Source organism: Haliaeetus albicilla, chromosome 1, assembly GCF_947461875.1.
Source record: "Haliaeetus albicilla chromosome 1, bHalAlb1.1, whole genome shotgun sequence".
Classification (NCBI taxonomy): domain Eukaryota; kingdom Metazoa; phylum Chordata; class Aves; order Accipitriformes; family Accipitridae; genus Haliaeetus; species Haliaeetus albicilla.
In genome coordinates, this window is record NC_091483.1 from 78,278,417 (window position 1) to 78,305,836 (window position 27,420).

The window sequence follows — 27,420 nt, forward strand, 5'->3', positions numbered from 1 at the left end:
AGGTGATTATCCAGCTGTATGTAGCATTGATGGAACCTCATCTTGAGTACTGTGTGCAGTTCTGGGCCCCACAATTTAAGAAGGATGTTAAAGGTCCTTGAATGCATCCAGAGGAGGGCAACAAAGCTGGTGAAAGGGCTGGAAGGAACGTCCTATGAGGAGCAGCTGAGGACTTTGGGTTTGTCTAGTTTGGAGAAAAGGAGGCTGAGGGGTGACCTCATTGCTCTCTACAGCTTCCTTAGGAGGGGAAGCAGAGAGGGAGGTGCTGAGCTCTTCTCCCTGGGATCCAGTGATAGGACGCATGGGAATGGTTCAAAGATGTACCAGGGGAGGTTTAGACTGGACATTAGGAAGCATTTCTTTACCCAGAGGGTGGTCAAACACTGGAACAGGCTTCCTGCAGAGGTGGTCAATGCCCCAAGCCTGTCAGTCTTTAAGAGGCATTTGGACAATGCCCTTACAACATGCTTTAATCTGGTCAGCCCTGAATTGGTCAGGCAGCTGGACTAGATGATTGTTGTAGGTCCCTTCCAATTGTAGTCTATTCTATTCTACTCTATTCTATTCGTGATAGTGAAAATTAAATGGGGTATATGAATTATGCAACACAAGCAGTTTTCTAAGACCTCTGTAAATAACTTGCAAGTAAATGTTTCTTTTATCATTACCTTCGCACATTTGCTGAGAAATCCAATGTTATCCAGTGCTAAGGAAACCTTGTCAAACAGCTACCAGTGTTAAAAAGAGGAATTTCCCTCACTTAACCTTTTGAGGAACAAGAGGTTAACAGAAAAGGTAAATTGTAAATCTTTCCAATTTCGAAAGTGGGACCTTTTCAACAGCATTTTCAAGGAAATCTACTGCCAGAATGTTCCCAGAATTAAAATGGAAAACCTGACACCTTTAACAATTTCCTGCCACTGTATAACTGTCAGCATTGCATGGATTTTATCAACCCAAAAGTTAAGTTTCAAGGTTAGGAAACCTTTGCATTCATATGCTTTTGGGTTGTTTTTATACAGTTTTCTTTCCTCTGCAGCCCCAAAATACCTGGCTGAGGAATCCTGGGAAAGGTAGTGCTGTGGTTTTTTACTGGTTCTTCCTTTCCTCATGAAACACCATGCAATAAAGATCCAAACAGGAGTTTTGGACCACTCTCTTGATCCAAAATAGCTCTTATCTGTTGCCCTTCATGTCACGTCACAAGACACACTGTCACAAGTGCTGGTGAAGGAGCAAATTTCATCGGTGTGGCTACTACTTGCCATGCAATTAAATCCAGATGCCATAACAAAAATTAGAGCCCCGCAAGGATAAACACTGTCCCTCTGGAAGTACACAAGTGGCATATGTAAGACCCAGATAGGAAAGCAATACCCAGTGGCACCCAGTAGCTAAATGCCAGAAGCAGGAATAAAATCCAGGGTTTTTAACTACTTACCTCGTGTCCAGTATAATGCAGCACCCCTGTCTCTGGGGTAAAGTGGAAATTTGGCTTAGCTACCTATGCTAAATGTAATTTAGGGTAGGGAGAACTGAGGTGAAGTTACAGTCTTTCTGGGTTCATACCACACATGGATGCACATAGCTTTTACTATCTTATCAGCCTAGATAAACTTCTTTTAAAAAATCACAGTTTCTCTCTTTCTAGGTCTCTCTCACGTGCACTTAAAAGTCAACTCAGCATCATCAAGATCACAATGAACATTGAGAGTCACCAGCATGGAAAAAGGTCCCAATATTTTACTGCTCCATCCTGTTTATTACAGAAAAAGTGCTGGCTTTCTTCTTCAGAGTGTTCTAGGGTATACCAGCCCATTTTAATCACTGTGAAGACATTCGCATGCCCATGTCTCAGCCAGAGGTGTTCAGGACACCAAGAGTGCTACAAGCTATGATTTGATCAGTTTTAATAACTGAAGAAGTATAACATTACAAACACAACCCAAAAAGAACCCCCTGAGCATGCACATTGCTATAAGGAGAAAAGCAGAAGAGCTAACAGGAAGGGAGCTCACATGGGAGGAAGAGATTATGACTACAGAAAATGTTTCTATGGTGCTGTTAATCATTTTAAACCCATCCTCACCATCTCCCACAATATGTTATTTTTTAATTTTTTTTTACAACAGAAAGAGCATTTGAGACAGGAGAAGGCATTTGTTTCAGCTGTCTGCTCTCAGCCCTGCAAAACCACAGGGCACTCTCTGTATTTCCACCTCCACCATGCCGGGGAATGACATCATCTCTGCTTGAGGGGGCTGGCAGGCCAACAAAAATAACTGTTACTGACCAAGAGCGCTATTGCAAGGAATATTTTTGGAACCATGCTCTGCATTCCTCCGAGTCCCCTGCTTCCTAGTCCAAACATATCATGGCCTAAAAATTCCTCGCATTTTCTGTGCAGTGTTTCCTTTGGGCTCGCACAATGGGGCAGTTCTTCTGCTCAGCAGTGCTAGTGTTCTGGAAAGGGAAGGGGAAAAAAAAAGGCTGAAGCACTAAATAACCCTAATGGTAACCACAGGGGCCGCAGTGTTATTTTTAGGTCAGAAAAATGATGCAGAAGGCAACAGAGTCACCTCAGATTTACCTTCCACTGCCCTTTACTGAACAAAAGGCCAAAGAGCTCGGTCATTGCTTCCACGTGGTGGTACGGGGGACTCACCTATGTTTGTGGCAAAGACCCAGCTGTTCGGTGGGTTTTTGCATGGAAGGAGGAGGCCAGGAGGATGTGGCATCTCCCTCTGACAGCACCTCCGGGACTGCGCAGGGGTAACATAGCCCCAAACCTCCTCACCTCTATGCTCAGCTGCCCTTCAGCTGCAAGAGGCACAAAACGATGGAGGCAAATTCTAGGTTGTGTCTAAGGCTGTGCAGTAGCCATCATTTTCCCAGAGGAGAGAGCAGGAGTCCCCAGCAGGGACTGTTCCTCCTAACTTCCTACCCCAGTGACACCATACTGATCCCTTCCACTCCACATCTGTCTGTGTATTGACATAAGGTCATTCTAGAGGCTTTCTTACTAGCAAACAAATGGTTTTGGCAAAATGTATATACCTAAAAATATTCCAGCCTAAGCCAAGCAATGGAAAAAACTCTTATTCCTTCTTCAGTATGCATTTGTACCTTGGTTTTTTTCTCCTTCATTGGAATAAAACCATTTTCCTTATTATCAGGGTAAAAGTCATGGCTGATCTCGCAGGGAGAAGTTACGTGTACCTAAACGGTAGCTCCATTCCAACCCTGCTCTGTCCCACGTAGAACTATTTACCCTGTCTTGGTACAAATTTATACTTGAATAGAAACAAAGGCTATTAAACAACACGTGCTTTACTGGCCAATACTTTGTTTCTTTTTTTAGCTGCCCTGATAAGAAAAACAAGAAGAAACTAATAGGAGGCATAAAGAGCTGACTTACGCCACCAATGTTCTGCACAAGGTTTAGAAACTCCCTTTACCTCTTTGTACCTCTATTACTCCACCAGTCCTTGATCAACTTCATCTGTTTAGACTGAAGTCTGGGACTTGCTTTCTGCTGTGCCCTACTCTTCCCACTCATAGTTGGGCCTGGAAGCACATGTTTATTTAAATCATTATATTATTAAAGCTATTTAGATTCACTCCACATCCACAAACAGACCAGTTGCCATAAAACTGTTTTCAAACACAGGGAGAGCAAAGAAAATTCACTCTTTGGGGTGTTAGAATTGAGAGACGAGGAATGGGCTGGGGAAATCAGTATTTAGGTGGAACTAATTAGCAACAACTAAAAGCTAAATGACAACGTAACCCATAGCCCCCTTGTGGGATATTCTAAAATGGCTGTGCATGTCTGAAGCATTTCAAGGACTTTCATTATCTGCTTGGTCTAGCACTTTCACAGCTCAGATAAATCAGTATTTTCAACCACAGCGCTCAGCCTGTTGCCCCGCAGAATAATTCCCCAGTCATAACTTCCAGAGATACAGAAGCACACAAAATATGATCTCTTTTATTAGGCTAATAAAAATCAGAAAGTATACTGTATAAATTTTATAGACCTCGAAGGTCTATCTTTTGCAGGAGGAAATTGGGACTTCAGGCTACTGTCGGCACCGTAACAGAGAGAAAAATATTTATCGGCTGCTTTGGAAAACCCACGAGATAGAAGTCACCAGCAAAGCAAAATAACATAACTGTAAACTTACCTGAATCTTTCCTCTTTGTGGAGCTCTTTCACGTTACAGTTTCAACTTGCAGATTAATGCTCGTAGAGCCGCAAGGAAAAAAGGTCCAACCAGCAAGAAAAATACTTCTGCCTCTTCAAGCCTAACCCGAGCAGGCAACTCTATACTGTCAGAATGCAAAGCGCAAGGGCCATATGGGTCTCACTTGCAGCTCCTCTGCATCACTGTTCTGAGCCTGCTCTGCGCTGCGCGTGGGGTCACCGGCTCCCTCCAGCTAAGCCGGGCTGGGGGCGTTCAAAGAAGAGAAGGCACCTGCTCTGTGCAGAAAGTCCTGCTGATTTGGTAGGATGATTTGGGGAACCTAGCTGTGCTCCATTTCTGAAATGCGCTGGCCCTTGAGATTTTACTGCGTCACCGAGTACTCTGAGGTATGTCAAGCATAGCCGTTGTGGCTGTGTTGCTGCTTGCTGAACCGGGGATGAGAGATCAGACATCCAAACGCCTCCTGAAAGCCACCTGGGTGCCCCCCAGGAGCTACGTCCTGAGCTGAGAAGATCCATATGGATTCAGCTTCTCCTCAAAGTGGGGGGAGGCAGGGTGTGAAAGCAGGGGAGGGAAGGAAAGGAAAAGATTTGTGCAATTTTCCCCAAAGAAACCAAGATGCTGAGCCAACGCTTTTATGAAGTTGAATGACCAGGCAAGAGGTGGGAAGGAGGACTTTTTGATTGTCGGACTGGTGAAAGTGGGAGGAAGCTGAACACTGGGGTCCCAAAGGACAGAGGGACTGTGCTTCCAGCAGAAACTGGGAGCTGCAGAAGGGGAACCCAGCAGAGGTGACCTGGAGACCCAGAGAGGCACTAATATGGATTTTGGAGATCACCTCAAGATTGGAAGGAGGACGCTTGCACCAGCAATAAGTTTACTTCTTTCAATATAGCTCTTGCATGGTACAGATCAGAAAGTGACTGCCTCAAAGATCTTTCTGCAAAAGCCATGACTGTTTGCTAGTGGGCAAACCCTCATGCCTCAGACAGGTGAAATCAGAAACTTCAATATATGTCCTGGATTCTCAGAAAGTTCCTAAAGACCCCAAACCTCACCCAGTTTCCTTGAGTTCAGCGGTAAGAATGATGTCCTGAGCAAATGTGTTTTCATGTGCCTTAGTGGTAGGCTCCACTTCTAAAAGCAGTTATGGTTTTCCATGAAAGGCACCTTTTTCCCCTCAGGTTGTCTGTGTCCAGGGTGCCTGCCCACATAGAAACACATCTCATCTTCATTTCAGCAATCCAGGACTGAGCAGCTTCAGAGGGGGGACACAATGGTTGTGCAAATAAAACCACCCAGGGACCATCGTATTTTTTGCTTTTGCAATGACCAAGGAGGTCAGAGACTATAGGGTAATATGAGCACAAGTGAAAGCCAAAAGGTGCTTTCTACTTCCCCCGTGATGACAGGTTGGATTGCACAAAGAAATCTGATTATTGACAGGGTAAGCAAGCTCTTCTTGGCCCTGAGAAGAAACATTCCCCAGGGCTTTCCATCTCACCCACCATGGACATGGACAGCACTGATCACTATCCACTTCAGCCAAGCCTCAGGGAAGAGATCTGTTGCAAAGGAAGACAGATGGGTATTTGTTGTGACTGGCTTCCACTTATGTGATTCGGGACTTAGTCCCAAATTCATTGGCCAATTTTCTCTGTTTCTAACAAACGAACAAACAGAATTCCTCCTTTGACTTGGAGAATGGAGGGAGACTGCAGTAACCTTGACAGGTTTGGGGGAAACAGAGAGAGGAGAGGAGAGAGAACCTCTATTGAGACAAAATTCCTCAAATGAGATTAACCTAACTCATCTGAAGTATTCTGTCTTCACAGGAGAGAAAGTGAGCCACATGATCAGTTTAGCCCAGGTTAATGAGTTGACCCATCCCCACAGTCTAGTGGAAAAAGCAGCGGGTGTCTCTTCAGCCCAGCTTTAGTCCTAGTTCCAGTGCTAAAAGATGGAACAAATAGATCTGGCTCATGACTTTGACATTTGCTCTGCTATCATCATCAGCTCTATCTGATAGGATGACACTACTTAAGCTGTGGTAGCCAGAGGAAATCCAATGCTAAGGAAATGGACATTCATTTAATGTTTATCTAGGATCAGCTCCACCAATGAATTCCAGATGTTGGCTTTAATTGTCACATTCTGGTATGTTTAAGCAGCAGGAGTTCATAAGGACGATTTGTAAATCAATCTGGCAGACTCATAGTGAATCCCATCTTTGCCAGCTTTTCTAAGTAAGAAGATGGTCTTAAAATATTAGGTACTTAACGTGTCTGCAATGCAAAAGGAAGGAAAGATTTTTTTAAAAATCCTTCCCCTGATGTTTTTCTCCTTTCACTCCTTCTCTCCTTCATTTCCTCCCTGCAGAACTGCAAGATAAGCCATTCCCTTCAGATGAGTCCAACGAATTTTAGCAGTCCTAAAGCTAATGAGGGCAGGTATCGGGATGCCGCCTTGCAACATGGGCAGAGCACCCTGCTCGTCATTCACATACATTCCTTCTGAGTAACTCCACCGATTTCCCACCACGGCCAACAGCAACTGCACGCATGGACTACATCCAGCAACAGTGTTCCTGATATTTGAGACTGGCGTTTTCTTAAAGTGGAAAAAAAAAAAAAAAAAAAAAATTGATTACTGCAACCTTGGGAGTGTCTCAGGCTCCAGCTTCCATGTTCTTATTAATTTATATTTAACTGTTACAGCAGTTACAGGTCATATCCAGAGGTGGTACAGAAACGTCTTTCATATTCTGAATCCCAAAGCATCATACAAGCTCCAACTCAGACACTAGCAAACCTTGCAATTGTTTTGTGCTCAGCGTGACTTCACACAACAGCTGAATGTATTGGAGTGGCGTTAGAGGGATTGCTTATTGCAACAACCAACTTACCAGTCAGGCCTTGCTTGCACGAGACAAAACTATGTTAAAAAATAGCTTCGGCTTAAGTACTATGTCCCTACTGACTGTGGCAGACAGTATAGCTCATTAAAATTGCTTTAGAAACCCGTTTTCTCAATTTTCCTTCAAAACACCTGCTTCTGAGAAAGCACCTCAGTATTCAACACATGTGAACCCTACTTACATTTTCCCAGGAATGTGTGCTTAGTACACACATTTTTCAAAAGGTGTCACTGGATGGTTAGGTAGGGTTTCAAAAGCTTTCAGCATTGCCAGTACTCATCCCATGGAAGTTCACGGGAATTCTTCAAAAGGGGTTGACTCCGCCTCAGCTGCGAGCTTTTGAAAAACTCCCCTTTATCTTCGATCTTTGACGGCCCCAGAGATAAAGTGCTCTAAGTTCAGTTTACCATCCCCCTTTAAAATTACAGACCTCTAAGTGGGATCCACTTCTTCCCTCACTAAGAACATGAAAAGCTTTTCACTTGTGGCCTGAGTCATGCCATATTTGAAAAGAGGTTTAAGAAAAACAGTGGCTAAAAATCACCCATTACTTTACACTCTGAGCAGAGACCAAAGTATCAACAAAGAACTGGCTGTATCATTTCAGCTTAGCAGTGGTTTAGCATTTGAGCCTGGAGAAGAAATCCCACTGCATTACAATACCAAATCCCCCAAAACAGGCAGGATGAAGCGAGCAGGCTTGAAAATACCTTCCAAGTCCTTGGGACCATATCTAATCAAGGCACTAAGGCAACGCCATCCCAGTAAGTTAAATCGTTATCACTCAGCATCCTGCAGAGCTGGGGTGGCACCAGGTATCGTGCCACATCTGAAAGATAAAGAGGCAGCTCAGAACTCCATAAGGATTCAGCACACTGGTCATTCCCCCACAACAAACAGGCTCCCTGTGCTAAGTGACAAAAAAGCTGGGACAGGGCTCCAGGGAGGTAACTGTTGGTAGGAAAAGCAATAAAATACTGGAAAAACAGGCTGTAGCAGAAATAACAGGAAAGACGTGCAGGCGACTTGTTGGTTTTTATTCTCTCTGTCTGAAACTATTTCTGCAGTCCATAGCATAGGAGCAAAGATAAACAGGTTTGGCCCCAAACACAGAAGAGTGCTTTCTCCAAATACCAGGTGGGAAGGATCTAGTGAATCTTTTAAAGAGTTTGTCCTTCAGGACATGTCAACGTGGCCTTGGAAGAACAGGGACATTGTCACAGGATCTGCAATATTTCCTCCCTCGCTGTAGATGCTGAAGTGTGGCAAAAACATTGCTTGTGAGCAGTCTGGTGTGCAACCAGTCCTCCTGTTAAGCGTGGAGCTTTGAACACAAGAAGGGCCAAAAATTGCTGAGAAGAGCTAACATAGGTCAAACAAACAAATAGCAATAACCACATATAAGGAGTAACTTCAATATTTAACATTCAACAGTTTAATTTATAGTTGAGTACGTCCATGACCCAGGTTTTGCCTAGAACAAGGGTCAAACACATCCAAATCATTCCTGACAAAGGGTTGCTGACAGTACTGAGGATGTCGGGTGGCCAAGTTCCTTTCTGATGCAATTCCACCAATCTACCCTTGAAAGCTGTTGCCCTTTTGTCTGTTTATCATGGCAAGGTTTCAAGGGGCCACCACAAAATTCTCCATAATTACCAAAGGACGGAGCACCCAGAGAACAACCTCTTTTTTTGAAGGTCACATAGACATGTTTTTTACAATGGCCGTGATTACAGCTTCTCGGTCACCTCCCCAGAGGCTCTGAAAACCATCCCAGAGGAAAGGGGATGATGGATGCCCCATAGACAAAGCCAACCAATCCACCAATGTGAGCAGGAGACGGCTCACGTCTCAGGAACATGCCTGTCAGGATGGGAGAAGCATGCCTAGCACCTTGCTTGCATTTCAAGCCAAAGGCACAGACCAGCGTCTCAAAATTCACCCTCAATATTATTCATTTCCCACAAGTGAAGGCTGCTGCATCTTCCAAGCCTCCTTGAAGGAAAGGGATTAACAAAACCACTCTCAAACCAAAGCAGCTCACAAGAGACCTTGGCTGAAAGAACCCTCTTGATGTCAAATTGTCACAACTTTCTCCTGGGTTAGAGTTTCTCTTGTCAAAGCATATGCAAGGGCTACCAGAAGAAGCTGCAGTGGGCTTGCAGTTGTCAGGAGACGCTGCAAACAGAGCACAAACACAGGGCTGTGCTGGGGATTGGGGAGGCACCATCCCTCTTCTCCATGACATTCCTGGGATTGTTGTGGAGAGAGCAGCAGGCAGGTTTGGGAATCCCAGCCCGCACCTGAGGTGGATCCAACTCCCTTCCCAAATTCCTTGCCAGTGAACAAGGAGGACTGTTGCCAGCTCTTCTCTCTCCTGCTGGCTGCACATTCCACAAAGGTGAGATGAAGATCCTTGTTTACTTCAGCAGAAAGGTCACCATAATTTATTCTAGCTTGAAAAAAGAACAACACAAAACCAACATGCCAACTCACATGGCTTCTCTTTAAGAAGAGAAACATCTAATATTGGACCAAAGAAAACTCAAAGAATTTGGTGGTGGTGCTTTTTCCAAATCAAAATAGTTTTGCAATAGAGGATTCAGTACCAAATGTTTCAAAGCCCTTTTATTGACGATCAAGAAGAAAACCGACTCAACTCAGTAGTTCAACTGACTTGACAACTTTTTTCAGGGAAACAATGAATTGGAAGTAAAAAAAAAAAGAAAAAGGTAATAAAAGTCCTATGCATCATTTGGATTGTGTGATAAACTCAGATTTAGTGGCTTGGTTGGCATGAAGAGATCAGAAAACCATCCATATTCTGCATTTTTTGCCCTATAAACTTTGTAGTGTGTCTGCAAGGAAATTATATACACACACAGGAACACACAGATCTGTAGCAGGATGAAAGTAAAGAAGAAAAGAAGAAAGACATCAACTGCCTTTGTTGTGCTGGATCATTGCAATGGAAAATGAAATAATTTGCTTCCCTTTAATTTACATGAAATATTTTCTGTACAGGCCTGTTAATAATTTAGCTTGTTATTAAACAACAGCATTGTTCTTACTGTTTGTCTCCCTATTGTTCTGCCACTTGCAGTAATTTAAAACAACCCAAAAGAAATCACAGACAGATGCATTGCGTAGAGGACAGATGTGTTGACCCATACAGTGCTTTAACAGCTAAGCTTGCAAGGTATGTTTATGTTCTTCTCTTTTACTGCACATTAAAAGAAGGTTCTCTTTAAAACATTAGCTTGAGAGCTGCAAAATACATCATGGAAGTAGAAAGTGAAGGGATAAATTCTATGTTATCTGATTCCGTTTACTGCTCAGAGGGGTTTTATTTCTCCCCTCTTTTCCTTGGCTTCAGCGCGAGGAGCAGGTTCCACCCCGTCAGCACGACCAGAGTAAAACTGACATTTTATGAGTGGAAACAGTCCAAGGATGGTGGCTTATGCTCTTAACATCCTGACATCTCAACCTCTGAGAGCAGCAGCAGCACTGCTTCCAGTGGCTGCAGAACACCTTAAAAAGCAGCACAAACTGACAATGAAAATAAACTACGGTTGCAGCGCTGCTGGAGTCTGGCAGCCTTTAACAAATACAGCAGCGTCTGGGTGTTAAAATACATAAATCTGTCATCATTACCAGGCTAAGGGGTCGTCATCCTATTCACAAAATAAAAGAACTGTGCATAATCAGTAGGGCAGGGAGTTCAGAACAAAGTACGCCTTTTACAAACTCTCAACTGCTGATAGATGGATGTTTGCAAGGGACTTAATGTCTTTAACAGGGTACGTTTAAGAAGGAGTGTAGGTTTCAGAACTCCTGGGATTAGTGCTTTTTTTCTTTTCTTTTCCAAATTTATTGCCAAAAGTGTATAATGTAAACACTCAGGTCTTCTGACTATGAAACCCACGTTATTATAAAGTAAGAAGAATCAAAGCGTTCTAGCACAATGATATTATTCATCAAGCACAACGCAAAGTATGTTCTTTCTCTCATCAAACAAAAATAAATTGGATTTAAAAATAGGTTTATACACTAATTGCCAGCAGTTTTCTTAGGTTTTCTTTTTTCCTTTTCTTCATCTTCTTCTTAATGTGGAAGCCAAAGACATCACAAGAAAGGCAGAGAACCAGAACCTACAGGAATAGTAAAAATACACCTCCTCAACAACCCTACATTTTAACAGGCAACATACCTACATGTATGGATCAAGAAGCAACACATGAGCGATCGATGGTGTGTATGTGCATTTACACATAAAGAAGGAGCCTCCAAAATCAACATTCAAGCTACACCTTATAGACTAGCCCAACTTGGTGCTGTCCTTCCTATAACAAATATTATACACTGTGCCATAATTTACAAGTGTATCTTTTGTGCATTTCTGAGTTAACTGGTATCAAAGGGACAAAAATTTGGCTAAAACACACTACCAGTGGTATTTACTGGGCAAACTGAGGACAGCAGAGCTGTATGATGGCACTAGTGAATGGGGCACAGTGTTCTCTGGCAGAGACCTCTTGGAGACACTGTGCCCATGAAGCTCAACCCAGCTCCAGTGGTCCACTGAATCCAATGAGGCCATGCTAAATCCTTCATTCCCAGCCTTTGGCAAGAAGAGGGATGGAGCACGGGTGCCACGGAAACACCATCAGGAAAAGGGTAGGACAGTAGTAGTTGTAGGAAAGTTAACAGAAAGATCCTGCTACTTGGCGAAGATGGTCATCTTGGATGGTTGGCAAGATGGTAGATATCTCAAAACTGCTAATGACCAGGTCTGCAATTAGCTTGATGGCTTCTCATTATTTGGGCCGCTACTAATTGAAAGACTCTTAACCACTATTCTGCAGTCACAGCAGACCATGACTGGCAATCTAGACCACCTTCTGCATGCCTGCTTTCCACACACATACATATCACCTTCTTGGACCAGGGGCTTTACTCACAAATTCAGCTATTTCTAAGCATTATAGATCTGTAGATGTGGACAAATCAGCGGCTGTGCACATCAGCATTGCTCTGTCAACACGGGCTGAAATTCTGCCCATTAGCTGTATGAGGTTTGTAACAAAGACAACTCTGATTAATAAAGTCAGAGGCAAAAGATGTTTTTAGCCTCAGACATACTGACGAGAAAAACCCGACGTGTACACCACAAACTTGTTGGGATCAGAGGCTAATTCTATTAATATCATTTAACAGAAGGAAGCCATAAATTGCTCAGATCAAACAGTTTTAATGTCAGCCTGCCTGGCATTGTGTGTTGCTTTCATTCCCAAACAATATTCATGCAGCAAACAGAGTTGCAGTTTGCTATTTGCATGGGTGTAGCAGCGGCTACACACTCCAAAGCATCTGCAAAGGATTGTGGGCTAAATGCATCCATATGTCCTGCATGCCTCGACTTTACACTGGCTGCAGCTCTGGTTTGCCGCAGTCTACCACAGGACGGAGTATGGGGGGAAATTATATATCCATACATATATGTATGAATTTCATGCTTACATCCATGGAAAAAAATCTTTTCATTTCCTTTAAATTGTGAACAGGTGTTGTCACCTTCTTAACTTGGCTTCTATGTTACAGCTTCACGAAGGGAAAAAAGAAATCTACCCAAAACAGTGAGGCTTTTGTTAGCCAGAACATGATGTATTGATAAGCATACTGTAAAGTTTATTGTAAAATCAAATGAAACTAATAAAACCTAACAAAGATCTTGTAAAAACTGTGGACATCATACAGCATTAGCACTGAGTTACATTATAGATCTGGACTTGGAAGAAACAAGACTGCTGCCTGGTTGTGATATTTTCCAGCCTTTTACACCCATTCACTGAGAGCCATCAGTCAAATCACTTGGTGCTACATTTTTGATCAGTCATTTTTAGGATAGTTACAGCTAATACTGGCACTCACATCATCACCTCTTTATGGAGAAAGAGCTTTTCAAGAACAAATTATTATGGGCTGTTGTGACATCAATCTAGCATAGCACTCATCAAAATGACTAAAACTAGTGAAATCGTTTTTCTGCAGCAAGCCAGTAATAGTCAGCTTTTCATTTCGGAGTATTTCTCTCTCCTCCTTTCCTCTCTCAGGACAGTGGACATTTTCCAGGACTCAACGAGCTGCATATGGGGACAGGGAGTTTGCTGGACTCTGAGCGGGATTCCCCAAATGAGGAGGAAATGAAGCACCACTGAAATTCAGGGGATAGGGATACCTGATTGCTTTTAGATTTCTTTTAACACGCTTGTGCTGTCCCTGAGCAACACCAAGTTTGGTCAGGGTGTGTCTTTATGCCTACGCTAATAAACACTCACAAGGAAGAGCCCTTACTTGGGTGAGGGCATCATTAGTCAATGATGAGTCACTTCCAGTGGAAAAGGAGCTTCGTTTCCAAGTGAACAGTTTTTAGCTCTGAGTTTGCACTAAACCATGCAAACATATTATATGTACCGAGCATTACATGGACTCCTCTAGTCAATGGGGTCAGTTCATGCACGTTGACAGACTCTTCCCACAGGCTGACACGCAGGACCCCCTCACTTGGCAACACCACTAAGACAGGTCTTGTTCTGAACCAAAGCCCTACCTGCACCTCCACAGAGGGGTTACTGTCACCCAGTGACACCACGCCACACACTGACAAGAAGTCCTTGTGCGATGATTGCAATTACTAGGCCTCGAGTAGTAAACTAAGGCTTCCCTTTTCTGCTCAGCTCCCAAAGGCCAAAAACAATCTGAGCTTTAATTAGCAACATAACCATTACTAAGCATCAGTGACTATGGCCAGATCCTCATCTGGTGTTAATCACACTGCGTATGCACAGGAGGCCACCAACGTAGATCCAGCTGCTGGATTGGGGCCTTAACAAATTAAACATGAGAACTTTGTTACTGTTTATTGTCACAAGGAATTCTTCATTTCCATATAACAACTGACTAATCATCATTAGTCATGATTATATGCCCTGTGATTGTGTTAACGGTCCCAGGCTGGATGGGCTGCCTTTCACACTTTGGGTTGAAGTAAATGCACTAAAGACAGATTGCTAACTCCATACCATGAGCAGCACAAGCTACACCACCTTGTTCTCAAATGCAAACACTGCACCTTTTTTTCCTTTTTTTTTTAAGTGTCGACTCATTTCAGTTTTTGCTTAGCATTAGCAGTCCCTTGGTGCACACATTGCTGACTCAGTGTTGATTCACATCTTCTTGCTGAGCACATCTCTCCCTGGTCCCCAGAGTTTATTAAGAGGCCAAAACCCAAACATAAATGAATTTGTCATGCTTTTCCAAGATGGCTGGTGGCACCTGACTCTGGGCTACAAATGTTTTCTCAGCTTTTGCACTATAAATGAGTTCTGAGACACAGATTGATGACTTCATTGGAGAACTGTAATGCAAACCATATTTTACTGTACTTGACTTTTTTTTTCACACAGTAATTTCTACTACTATGAGCAGAAAAAAGCATATTAGAATAAATATCCATTTAGACACTGCCATGATTTTTTTGCAGGATACTTATGCTGACTGGTTAAAAAAAAATGTTATTTTAATGCAAATTTTTCACACGTGCCGGTTATCAGAGAGAGCTGTCTTTGGACAAGCTGTAAAAAAGCATAAAATAGCAGCTGGCTCAGCAGGAAAAAGCTACTTTAAAGATAAATCATCTGATGTCAGGGAAGATTCTCAAAGCAATCAATTGCAGCAGACAGACATCAGACATTTAATACTAAATTTGATTTGTTTGAAAATGAGCTGTAGCTCAATTTCTGAACAGCCCATCAGAGGTTTAGGACAACAAACTGCGCTCTTCCTCCTGCTCTCTGCGTCAAGATTTTACTACTCCACAGCCCAAATGGGGCCAAGTGGCTTGGTCACACAGAGGGCCAGGCACCAGAGAGGGGTATGAACTGGATGGATGATGGATTCTTCACCAAAATCTTCTTCCAAATAAACCCAAAGAAGAGAAAAAACAATTGCAGCAGTCAGAGATACAGGGCAAGAAAGAGAAACACCAGAGCAGCTGTTCCTTGGACTTAAAAGTTAATCTTTTTTGTGCTGAGATGGACCCAAGCAAGATGTGTCTTTGGTAGTTTACAAGCTGCAAGTGAAGCAAGAAGTCTACAGGCCAGAGACATTCCCAAACCCTACTCTTGTTGCTGCTTCCTTTTTCTTTGCTACAGAAGGTAATAAGAAACATGCATGCAGATGCAAAAATAGAGAGAGTTTGATCTTTCATCACTTGGTTGAGCAACTGATGCAAGATGAAGCATTTACTGGCAGCACCTGGAGCAATAGCCCCATGTGTTGCAATGATGGCACACCTTGCAGGATTTGGCCCATAGCATTTCTGCAAGTGAAAAGTCCTCTGTGTTGTGCATTAGTGAAAGAGTTCATTATGTTACAGCATAAATATTTACTAATAGTCCTTCCTACAGCTGTTCACCAACAATTTTCCCTTCAGAGAATGACCAGACTTCTGGAACAAGTGATACTGTTTATTATTGCAGAAAGAGATGGTAATGGAGGTTGTCCAACACTTCCTTGTTAGAAGACTTTGTTTTCAGTTATTTATAAGTCAGGAAAATCTCACCCATTTGGGCTAAGATTTCCCAGGGAGGCCCTGACGGCTACAGCGTGCGATGGCTCCATATGTACAACCTTACAGTTTCTCCAAGTTGGCCACAGCTTGATACAGGCTTCAGTTAACACCATCACATGCTGGGCTTTTTTCAGCACACAAGGTGGACAGTCTTCAAATAATGAGCAGCTATTCAACATTTTGTTTCTTCCTCTTTTGCCTTAGGCTTCCTTTTAGAGCACACTGGCGAGGAAGTTTTATTCTGCAGTAAAGAAACCTCAGGTTTCAACCAAGCATCTAAAACCAAAATAAAGTTACTTTTCACACCTGTAGATTATAAATCAGCTTTTCTGCATTGATTCAGCTGGGAAAAAAACCTTAAAGATAAGATTTTCATGGGCATCATTGTACAGATAACTTTTGGGGAAGGTACAGCACATTTGTTTTGATGAGCTACGGATAAGTCTCCACAATAAGGAACCATTGTACTTAATAACTGCAATGCCAATTTAATACTGATTAAAGAGAAGTTCCTCTTCCAGCATTTGTAAATCTGTCTGCAGCGTAATTGGCATCCCAAATCTTGTGGTAAGCCACAAAAACTATTAAGGCTGGCTAGGAGAGGAAATTGTAGTTTTGACTTATATTGGTTATCTGCTTTTACTGGCTTACATTTCACGCAGGGGTGTATTGGAGCAGGATTCCTTGGATCTTTGGGATCCGGGCCCTGCAGTCTGAGAAGACAGGGAAATAAGCTGGGCAGAAACCAATTGCTACCATCTGGGTTGGCAAAACCTTTGTCTGAGAAGGAAGATCAAAAACCTAGAATGAGAGAAGACTCCCTTCCCACACAGCAGCAGGAAGATGCTAAATTAGGAAGAAAAGACCTTAGCAAGTGTTATGAAGGAGCAATAGTCTTTTAGGGTGGTTTTAAGAGGTTTAGACTTAACTCTGAGCCACAGCTCATATTTTATGTGGTCTTGGACTAATCACCTCGTCTCTCTTTGCCTTGGTTACCATCTGTAAAATCACAGTAATCTGTCTCATCCGCACTTGCAGACTGAGAAGTTCTCCAGCCAGGCAACGTGTAGGTATGTCTACCAGACATGTAGAGGCAGGACTAAGTTTGCTCTGCTCACGCACTGAGCTGGCTGGTTGCAAGCAAGGTCTGTCATGAAAGCTGCAAAGTGACATTCAAACAGGCCTACACCAAAATTATGACATCTACAGAGACCAACTGGCAACATAGACAAGGAAGCTCACCTCTGCCATGTCTGCTGGCACCCACTGATGTTGGTGAATCCACTGCCCTTTTTATTGCTTTGTACAGTGTCACAGAGTTGTGTTGGTTCTCTACACTATAATGGAATACAGAGACTAATAGGAGTTATATAGCACTGAATGCAGGCAGAGAGGTTCAAGGCTGCTGAATTTTAGTCTCAGCTCTCTGTAGGATCTTGGGTAAACCTTCATCTTATCCTGCTGCAGCGTACACATATATGACACAGGTTTGACAGTTCCTCACTTGCCAGTGGTGTGGCAGAGCTCAGTTAAAAACATATAGCGCATAACTCCAAAACCTTTCAATAAGCTACTTTTTCGATTCCAGATATTACTGCTTAAATTCCCAGAATGTTTTCATGTCAAAATTAATTTTATTTTTTCAAGTCCCAACATTTAATGAATCATTTAATGCTATTGTAGATTTAATATCTTAGCCACCTTGCCCATGTCTGACACTTGCATGGTTTTACATGTGTGGTGTCAGCAGTAAAGCTGGAATAAGGGGGCTTTTTCTCCTTTGAAGGAGTGGGAGAACAGAGAAGCCATATGGTTCAAAAAGCCACTCTGCCTAATGAAGTTTGTGCTTTCCGGAACACAAACAAAACAGCTCCATCAATTTGATCTTCACCCTCAAAAATGACACGCAGTTGGTTTTAAAACACTGCCTCCTTCTCAAAAATCAACAAAGGATTGATTTGCTCTCAACCAAAAGCTTTTTCACCAAGACGAACACAAGCATCTGGCCAATGCATTAAATGTTTGGGTCCTTTGAAAGAATAAGTCAGTGATACCTTGTGTTTGGCAAGAAAGACACTAGGGGAAAATTTGTTTTCAGGGGAAATTGTTCTAGTGAAAAGCAATTGGTTTGAAACGTTACATGAACACATCCGTACCACTGGAGACGAGGACATAAGTAATCTATCAAAAAATGGTCTGAGCAACAACAATGCACAAGGGTACACTGTGAGACAAGGAAGAAAGGTGCAAAGAGACTAAGAAATACTGGTTTTAGCCAGCATTATAACAAGGATGCATGGAGATGAACGATAACTCAGCCCGTATGTCTGTCACACATTTAGTTTAAAGTTACCCTTTTCTTGGCACTTGGCGATCAATATTTGTTTGTGTAGGGCTCAATCTCACACCCACAGAAGGCCAGTGGGAGCTTGCTATTTCCTTCCATAGCTGCCCGATGAGGATCTAAATAACTAGTGTTTGTGCCCAGGGCTTTTCAGTGCCAAATATAATGAACACTATTGTTCTTAACACAATTAAATTTGATAATCCACTTTCCCTGAGCAACTGAATTGGAGGTTTTGCCTCAATCTTTCCTGAATTCTAGTCCAACTTTTACCCTATGCCTCCTGGCGTTCCCCTTTCATTTGCTTCTGTTGTGCTATCAAGAATAGTCAGAGCCGCCTTTGACTCACAGATGCCTCAATGCCTCTTTGCCTTGGAATAATGTGAGCTGGCTTGGGCACTGAGCTTTATAGAAGATACTGGAAGACAGAGAAGATCAAGGACTTTGGCAGCCTCCACATACTGCAAAAGCACAAGAAGGACTGAAGCAGAGTCCTATAGCATTCCTTTCTCCACACCAAACAGTCTGGAAAGCACGTCCAAAAGGAGTCTGTATAGACATGAGTCTTTATAGACAATTTCCAGTTCACCCTTTTTGCTCAGTGTAGCCAAGAAAGATGGATGAACGTCGATAGGAAAGAGCTGAACAAGAAAAACCAAATCCGCAGACTTTGTAAACTACAAGATGGCTTTTGCAGCTTTATCCCACTGATGCTACAGGAGTCATATCACAAGGGGTTCCCTCACCTAAGCATCTCTTTCCTGATAAGACATTTGGATTCTGGTCTCTCTCCCATACTGGCTCTGCAGCAAAGTGCATTCTCCAAGAATCACCCTGTTATCGGGTGATAATCCTCCATCAAGCAGCACCAAGTGTTTGCTACATGCTCTGAGTCTACAGCAGCCCTCCTGCTGTGAAGGGGAAGAAGAAATAGAACAAAAACAGGCCAAGTGCCAACCAGTAGGCAGCTGGAAACTGCCCTAAACTCTGTCCTCACTTCCACTGTCTACGAGAAACAGAACCCTCTAGACCAGATACTTGGGGTGCTGATCAGGCAACACGGTGAGCAAGATACCTGATCTCACCCCCTGCTTTGTAACCCTCTCCTTTGCTCCCTCAGCATCCTCCAGCATGCCAATTTTCATCCAGCTCTTTCCTTCCTCACATACAAGGACCGATGAGCACACTTCTGTGGCAGTCGCAGCACAGGAATCTTTGATTACCCAGAGAAGTGTCTTTGGGGGCCTTCAGGAATGCTCAGCCCAGCAGGTGACCCCAAATTCCCATTGCCAGGCCAAGCAAGCCCTTTGAAGCAGGTCAAAAGCACAGTCAGTGAACCCATGGTCACCAAGATGGCATCTGAAGCTTTTTTAATCCTGCCTCCACCAAGAGGATTTCTCAGGAACTGAGCATCCCTCGGTCATATGCCAGCTCTGAGCTTTGTTTCAACCTAAATATTCTTATTCCTGAAGATACCATGCTTTGCAAAAGCTCAGTACATGGATCTCCCAGCTGTGTGTTTTTATATGGGTGCCTTAACATTTGTTTTGAGAACTATCCTGTTCCAGCAGCAAACATAAAGATCAGTGTGACCTCTCCTTATCGCACAGCCTTTCCTGTGTGGAATTCATTGTGATCTGGACCCTAGTGACTATTGCATCATTTCTGTTTATTTGTAACCTTTGGCACTGCGTAATCTTATCTGCCTGCAGCCGGCTGCAGCAGAAGATGTGCAGCAACTTAGCCAGCTCTGGCAATCCTCAAACACTGGAAAGGGCCAGTTAAGAGTGGAGGTCAGTAAATGATTAGCAAAGCAAATCTGCAATCGCTGACAGCTACACAGAAATCGGCTCGCTCTCTCCCCCTAAAGCAGGTGAGGTCTGGCTTTTCTCCAGCTCTACTCACCAATCACGATGAGGGTGTAATTCACATTGGTGCTACCGAAGCCATTGGTGGCTTTGCAAATGTAGGTTCCTGCATCTTCGCTCTCCACCTCCTTGATTTTCAGCCCTTGCTGAAGGATTCGGAACCTTGTCCAGCCGCTGTGGATAGTGCGTCCATCCTTCATCCACATGGTGAGAGGCGGGGGGTCACCCTCCACTGGGCACAGGAGCTTGATGGTCCTCCCTAGCCTCACGGACTGACGGTGAATCACTTTATCAGCAATCCTTGGGGGACCTAAGAAAGAACAGCAAGAGGAAGAGCTGTTATTACTTTTGTCGATGATACAGCACTGATTTAAAGACGAGTCATCAATCGGACCATTACCCTGACTGCTATACAGAGATGTAGTGAAAGGTGCTTACCAAAAATCACTTACAACCAAGGCTAAAAATGCAGGCGATTACAGAGGGATACAACAACAGAGATACTGGTTTGTCCAAGACCTGAAGCTGTAGTCTTGCCATCAGCAGCAGCTCATGCTAACCCACTAGGGGAGCCTGGTTCTGAGTTTCTTTTGCTTTTCCAAAGCACTCCCATTTTCCTATAGCAAGGAGGAGTCCAATACACAAACTGTTCAGCTGTATTTGGTAAAGCAACTGTAGTTGTTTTAAAGCTAACACCTATCCTGAAGGCAAAATTAGTAACAGCACTGGTACTTAAAACAAAATACTGCCCAACCCCCCAATGTTATAATCCTTTCATGTTGTACGTACAGTAATTCCCTTTAATAGTCACCAGATGGGCTTTATCTGAAATGCATAAGCCTGGAGTTGTTGGACATAAAGCATTCATTGGGAAGATACAGCATAGCCTGACATGGTAATATTGCTTATAGTCCAAAAGAGGGTATTTTTATAAATTGCCTTAGCAACCCGTCTGGTTTGACCCGACTGACAAATATTTGTTCTTTATAAAAAGTGATAATGTCATGCAAATAAGAGTGTCCCTGGAATGCCACAGAGTGAACACACTGTTTGCCACATGATAACAGGATGCACTTGGACAGGCCAACACTCAGAAAAAAGAAGTGATAAAGACTCCAACAGTGGGAATGGCCCTATAACTGAATTCAAACCAAATTTCTTCCCAAGGCTCTGAAAAGTTGAAGCAGAGTCGTTTTCCTGCATCTGCCTTTTCTGCCTTTTCATTAATTGCACAAGTTCCCCACACAAACTGCAATAGCAATGCTCTTCCCAGAATAGCCTATTAATGCGTGTGATAATAAGCGCCCTGCTCTTGCATAAGGACAAAATGTTTTGCTAAGGATTGCTGATGCTGAGTTGCACCCAAAACCCACAAGATGTTTGTGGGATTTGGAACTACTCCCTCATACTTTATTCCTGTTCCAAGTGTTTTGCAGGATTGGACCCACATGGGCTAAGCTACGGAGCTCATATTTGCACTTCCTCATGACTAATTCCTATTATTCCAACGTCTGCCTGAATTTTCCCCAGCATGACTAAGGCAGTGCATACAGTCCAGCTCATGAATGACTACAGAGCTGCTACACAGCTTTGCTGGTGAACAGAAGTGCTGCTCAAGCTGAGAAAGGAGTCATGAACTAGCTTGAAACTCATTATAGTTTAACTCAGTAACTAATTAGTTTAACTCATTAACTAATTAGTTTAACTCATTAACTAATTGGCCTGGTTAAACCAATGGTCTTAGACACACTCAGATTCTAATGAAGTGCTGAAGACCCAAAGTGGGGATCTTGAGAGCACTTATTCTGAAAAAGTCAGTCCCTGGCAAAGATAAGAGCCATCCCTGCCCACCTTCTGCAGACACCTGTGGGACACCATCTCAGAGGTGATGGTGCCCTCCCATACTCCAAGGGAACTGGCAAACTCCATGAGAAATCCTGCCTATCCAGGTCTTTCTAAGCACTGCAAACCACACTGTTAATGTTCTTCACCTTGGGAGACCTCCAGCTAGCTCTGTGGTTGGAGACATAATCCCCAAATCCCATGAATGCTGATCTGACACAAGTCACGTTGCTGAATCTTTTCAAGTGGAAATCCACCCATCAGGAAGGGTTGTATGTGCTGGCTTTTATAAAGCAGAATTCACCAACACCGGGTGAGGATCCAGCCCCAAATTCTGCTACGTTTCCCTACATGGTGCAGTGTCTCACTCAGTGTAAAGGAGCAGAAATGTCCAGACAAGTCCACAGCCTTGTTGAAATTCTGGGTTGGCCCTTGGAGAGGTCCTTTCTGACCTAGAGCCCTACCAAACCAAGTCAAACTTTACGAGTAGCTTCATTGCAATCTACTTGTGAGCCAGGATACTACTCCATGCATATTCAAATGGCAAAAACAGATCTATAATTAGTGCTGCGGAAAAATGTTTGGTACAGGGCAAGCAGGGACAGTGGAGAGAGAGCACCCTCCTCCCAACTTGGAAACCTGCTGTAGCTCCTTCAAAATCCCTTTCCTTCCGACATTCAGGTTGACTCCTGATGAATTTTGAGACCTGGAGGAATCAGATAGTTTCCCAATCACGTCATGTGCCTCACTGGGGCAGGCTGCACAAGCGGCACTCCTGATGGCACCAGAGTTGCCTCTGGATCTGTCACATGTTTGGGTCAGCGGTAAGCTTGGTCCTCCTAAATGCCATTTTCCTTTGATTGACCTTTCGTTCTGAGGAATTGTTGGATCGCTCTCTGTCACAGGATCTATTCACAGACCTTTATGACATTTAGAAAAGGGTGTGTTTCTTATAGCCTTTCTGCCTGAAAAAAACCCACTAGCGCGGTCCTCTGCAGCCCTTCATTAGCCCCTCCAGCGACTTTCTCATGATGAGGAATAAAAATTCCCCCCCACTCTTTTTCCTGCTGTGAATTTTGCCAGATACAGCTGCATGCACTTCTTAATAAGGTACAGGCCCAGGACAAAGATGCTAAAACCTAGCTTCTGTTCATTTGGTGCTGTAAATATTCCCATTTTATTACCTATTATCTTTGCGTTCATAACTTTCTGCGCAAGCCGTACCCTCTCTCTGGAGAGAGAGCCTTTGCATACGCCGGAGGCTTCAGAGGCTCTGGCAAGCCAACGATAGCTGGACCTCCTGTAGACGGCTACAGCAAGAATAAAATGTTGATATCATCACGGATCTCTGTCTCTCTTTCTAATGTACAGGCATCCACTGGGTCTTATTTCACTACATATCTGTACAGCCCTGCCTTGGGACTACAACAGTGACAGATGAATGCTTTTCAAGTCAAGATACACTTTGGCACATCTTGCCACTCTGCTCTGTCAGTATTTGGAGTGGAGGCGGTGGAGAAGGGGAAGAGTGTTTTGAAAAAGGCCCTTCTCCAACATCCCCTGGGCAGTGGGTACTGCTGACACAGAGCTGCCTCACACGACTTACCAGGGAAATCCCACACTATCCAGATAAAAATGTATTCCCCGTCTGAATCCATACATTAAGCTGCCCAGAACCACTCAGGTTCTCCTGGAGTTTAATTTTCAGGGCTTCTCTATGGCAGATCCATCTTCTGCTCTATGAACGGAGCAAAAAGATGCAGTAAAAACATGCTGAGCACCCCACTTTCTCATGTGCTTCACTGCTACAGAAGGGAGCTCCCCACCTTGCAGAACTGGCCCATAATATGCCAGGGGGGTGGCCATGAGAGCAGAGTGCCCAATAGCCACCAGCTCTCCCAAGGCATCAATTTGGGGGTGTCCCTTGGCGGCTGCTTCCCGCGGGGCTGGGGCACGCGTGCGCTCACAGCTGAGCACGGCAGCACGGGAGCAGAGCCCAGGGCACAGCCCGCGGCCCTGCAGGCTGGATACATTTCCACAGCTGCTTAGAGAAGCAAAATCCCAGGAAAGCACCTGCTGCTTCACCTACAGCTGCCAGCGAGGTAAAAACGCTGAACCCTGGCTGCTGCCGACATCCCATCCCTTGCTGCTGCCGGCTTCTGTCCCGTCTTCTACTACAGCATTAGAAAGCACGTGCAATTACTCCTCAAGCAGCCAGTGTCACAATCTTGGCCGTCCTAGACTCCAGCTTTGTGTTGTATGTGAGCAGAAATGATCTAATGTATTTTGAGAGCAATACCCTACGGCTGCTTGCTGTAGTGCTGCTCTTGCCTTGTTTGTGGGTTATGCATTAGGGCAACACCACAAGAGATGGATAGCAACTCCATAAGGGATTGTTTTGAAACCTGAAATCATTTTGTTAAACCAGATTGTTAAAATTGTGAATTCATACACCTACCAACAGAAAATTTTTAATGCCAATATATACCATCTATCTGGCTATGGAGGTGATCCCGTGATTTGCCATGTGCCTGCACCCATGGACCAAAGCTCCAGACTGAATCCTTTCAAGACAGAGCAGGAGAGAGCAGTGCTCTTTGTCCCTGGGTGTAAATCCTGGGGGAGGTGTCGCTACACCATAATCCCCCTGATTTCTTTGCCATTAGGCAGCGATTTTTGAAAAAAATCAGCCTTTATTAAGTGCTGAGAATCTGCAACCTCTGATGTTCCTGAAGACAGAGATTACTTCCTGCAGCATTTTGCCCTGGGATATAGGAGAAGGGGCCAAAAGCGAGGCCCCAGGTAGATATACCATCAAAATTGCTGATACAGATTTTCACACATTTTTATGGTCAGGAAAGGAGGAGGGAAGGTGGGGAGAGAAAACAACCACCGTTTCTTGTTTCCATTCTTGCAATTTTCCATTAGGCAAAGGCAACTCTCTACGGCCCCAGGGCATTGCTGAGAAACACATTTTCAAGCCACACCATGCTGGAGAGGGCGCAGCTGACTTCACAGCCTGTGACAGAGCTATTACAATTAGTTTTAAGCCCTACCTTGACACAAAACCAGCGGAGGCAGGTTTTCTTCAGTCCCCCTTGTCCTCAACCCAGTAGTTTGAGAGAATAATTTCTTAATATTTTGGCCAAGGGGGAAGGGTGGGGTTTGACATCCATGGATGTGACTTGGGAAGAAGTGACGAGAATGCAGCTGCCTCCCCCCATGCCTGGTTGTTATTCTTTCTCCAAATACAAACTAAATATAACTTTGCCCCATAACATTCAAATCATTTTAGTTACTAGAAGGGATCATGCCTGGAGTTCCAAGGGCCAGGGTGCAATCAGGCTTAAAATATAATTTAAACAATTCAGACCCTATGTTTTCCACCAAGTTATTTTCTTGCTTGTAGTTTCCCCATCTGCAAATACATATAAGTACACCCAGAAAGAAACCAACAATCCCAGTCAGATGCCAAGTCTTCTGTTCAAGATCATATAAGCCCAGTCAAATATTAACAAGGAAATGCCATGATCACCTCATTTGTTTTAAATATTTCTGCTCATATACATGCAGACAAGTGTGCAGATTTATTTGCCTCATTTACGAATACAAGCAACTGGAATCTCCATTCTGTTCCATTATATAAAAGACAGATCCTACACCTGTCTTGCTGAACAGCTGGGCAATTTTCAATTTATATCCACTATCCTATACCACAGAAAAGCCCCACTTGCTGCTCTGCTGCTGACACTGCTTTACAAGCATTCCTGCTCTCCCCCCCCAGTGCCTGAAAGAAATGGTGCTTGCCACTTCTTGGCAAAAGGAGTTATGTAAAACCCAAGAAAGCCTCTTTACTATAGCAAATAGCTATTTCCGGGAAGCAGCAAAAAAAAATTCCAGAAGTGTATTTAAGACACAACAGTAGAATAGCCTGGAGCTTCCTGTCCGTATTTCTCACAGTCAAAAACACACACACATGTAATTATATTTTCCTGGACTGCATTGCAAAGTTCATGCACTCGTTCAACTCATACATGTAGTAAACATGATTTATAGCTCTGTGTGAAAACCTTCTAGATATATGGTGTTTTGATAGTGACTCGAACCTAGCACTATAATTTAGTAACACCTAGCAGTGAAAGCTAAATGATTTCCCACTCCACATTCCTAACTTTCCATGAACCCCTTTTACTGCTAACCTGGGGAGGAGATACTGCTTCTACAATTGTTTGGACTTAGCCTTGTTATTCCTTCAACTAAACTGCACACTAACGTCAAGCTTCACATATGGTGAACACACCAGCACTGACCCATGTCCTATGAGACCATTTGCCATGATACAGTTCAAAGTGAACTTTATTAACACATTAAACATAATTACAAAGAGGAAATTCCAAGGAAGGTCAACCAGCTCGGACAGTTTCTTGGAATGGAAAATAATTTATAATATCCACATACAGTATTGTAAAGTTTATAAAGAAGTTAAATAAGTTTTAAGAGCCCCATGGGTTATGTATATTTTATTATTTAATACCAAACACATTCACTTTCCATGAAGATAAGATTTCTTTTGAAGTCCTGTGTTAGCAAATTAGCAAAGTCATTTACCATGAAGCACCCAAACAACCCATCAATGCATGCAAGGAATTAACGTCAGGGACTGGGGTACCACAGATGATGTGTGTCCTACGGGGAGAATACAGCCAAGCACAGAAATATTTCATTATGACAGTGAGATGGAGTTGGACAATGGTGGCTGACCAAACCACTTGTTCGGTGTGAACACAGTCTCTTACACCAACCCCTGAGGCGACATTTGGCCTTCACCATACACATCACTGTAAATCCTGATCTTCCAAAGTCCTTGGTGCAAGGGTGGTTCACACCAAAGTTGATTTCTTTCACCTCTCCCCATGCTTCAGAATGGATGAACACAGATGGCTGGAAAGGACCATCTAAAATCCACGTTTTAAACCCGCATCCAGAGTTGGCTAACTTGGGGTATCCATTGCTAGAAAGCTGGGCTGAACGACAACTGCTTACAGGAGGAGTTTAACCCTCTCTGCAAGACCAACATGTGGATTATACACTTACACTCTCTGCACATCATTATTACCATTATTTGTATTGGTATTCAAGCTGTAATGATGGAGCAATGGATAGAGGCCTCACTATGCTGGGGGCTGGACAAATACCTACCAAAGAGCAAATCCCACGAGGAAGGGCTTACAAAGCAATGATGGCAAGAGTTTCAATTAACATGAGTAGTTGTTCCTGAAAGAGAGGAGCTCTTGGCTCTCTGCACAGTGGGAAACCATCACATGGAGAGCAGAACTGATAAAAATGCTTTTTGAGAGAGATAAGGGATGACAGTTTTGCCCTTGTATACCATTGGAATAAGCAGTTCAAAGGACTGGTGAATCCAACATCTTTCCATATTTTCAAAACAAACCAGTTTGCATTTCCAAAAGGTATGCATTAGCCAAGTACAGTAGGGGTCAGCGTAGGGGTAACTGGGCCAAATGCTTTGGTATGTGACATGAGGAGATCAGATTAGATGAGCTAATGGGTCCTTCTTGGCTTGAAAACATAGGCGCCCACAGACA

The 27,420-nt window shown here is 43.5% G+C and overlaps 1 protein-coding gene across 4 annotated transcripts in view; it reads right to left on the minus strand.

Moving 5' to 3' along the window:
• FGFRL1 (fibroblast growth factor receptor like 1) overlaps window positions 1-27,420 on the minus strand; it is a 183,695-nt gene that overhangs the window by 74,022 nt on the left and 82,253 nt on the right. For all 4 annotated transcript variants that reach the window (XM_069795826.1, XM_069795833.1, XM_069795842.1 and 1 more), the window contains one exon: window positions 20,010-20,282. In XM_069795826.1, coding sequence (XP_069651927.1) covers window positions 20,010-20,282 — 273 coding nt within the window. The remainder of the gene's footprint in view (window positions 1-20,009; window positions 20,283-27,420) is intronic.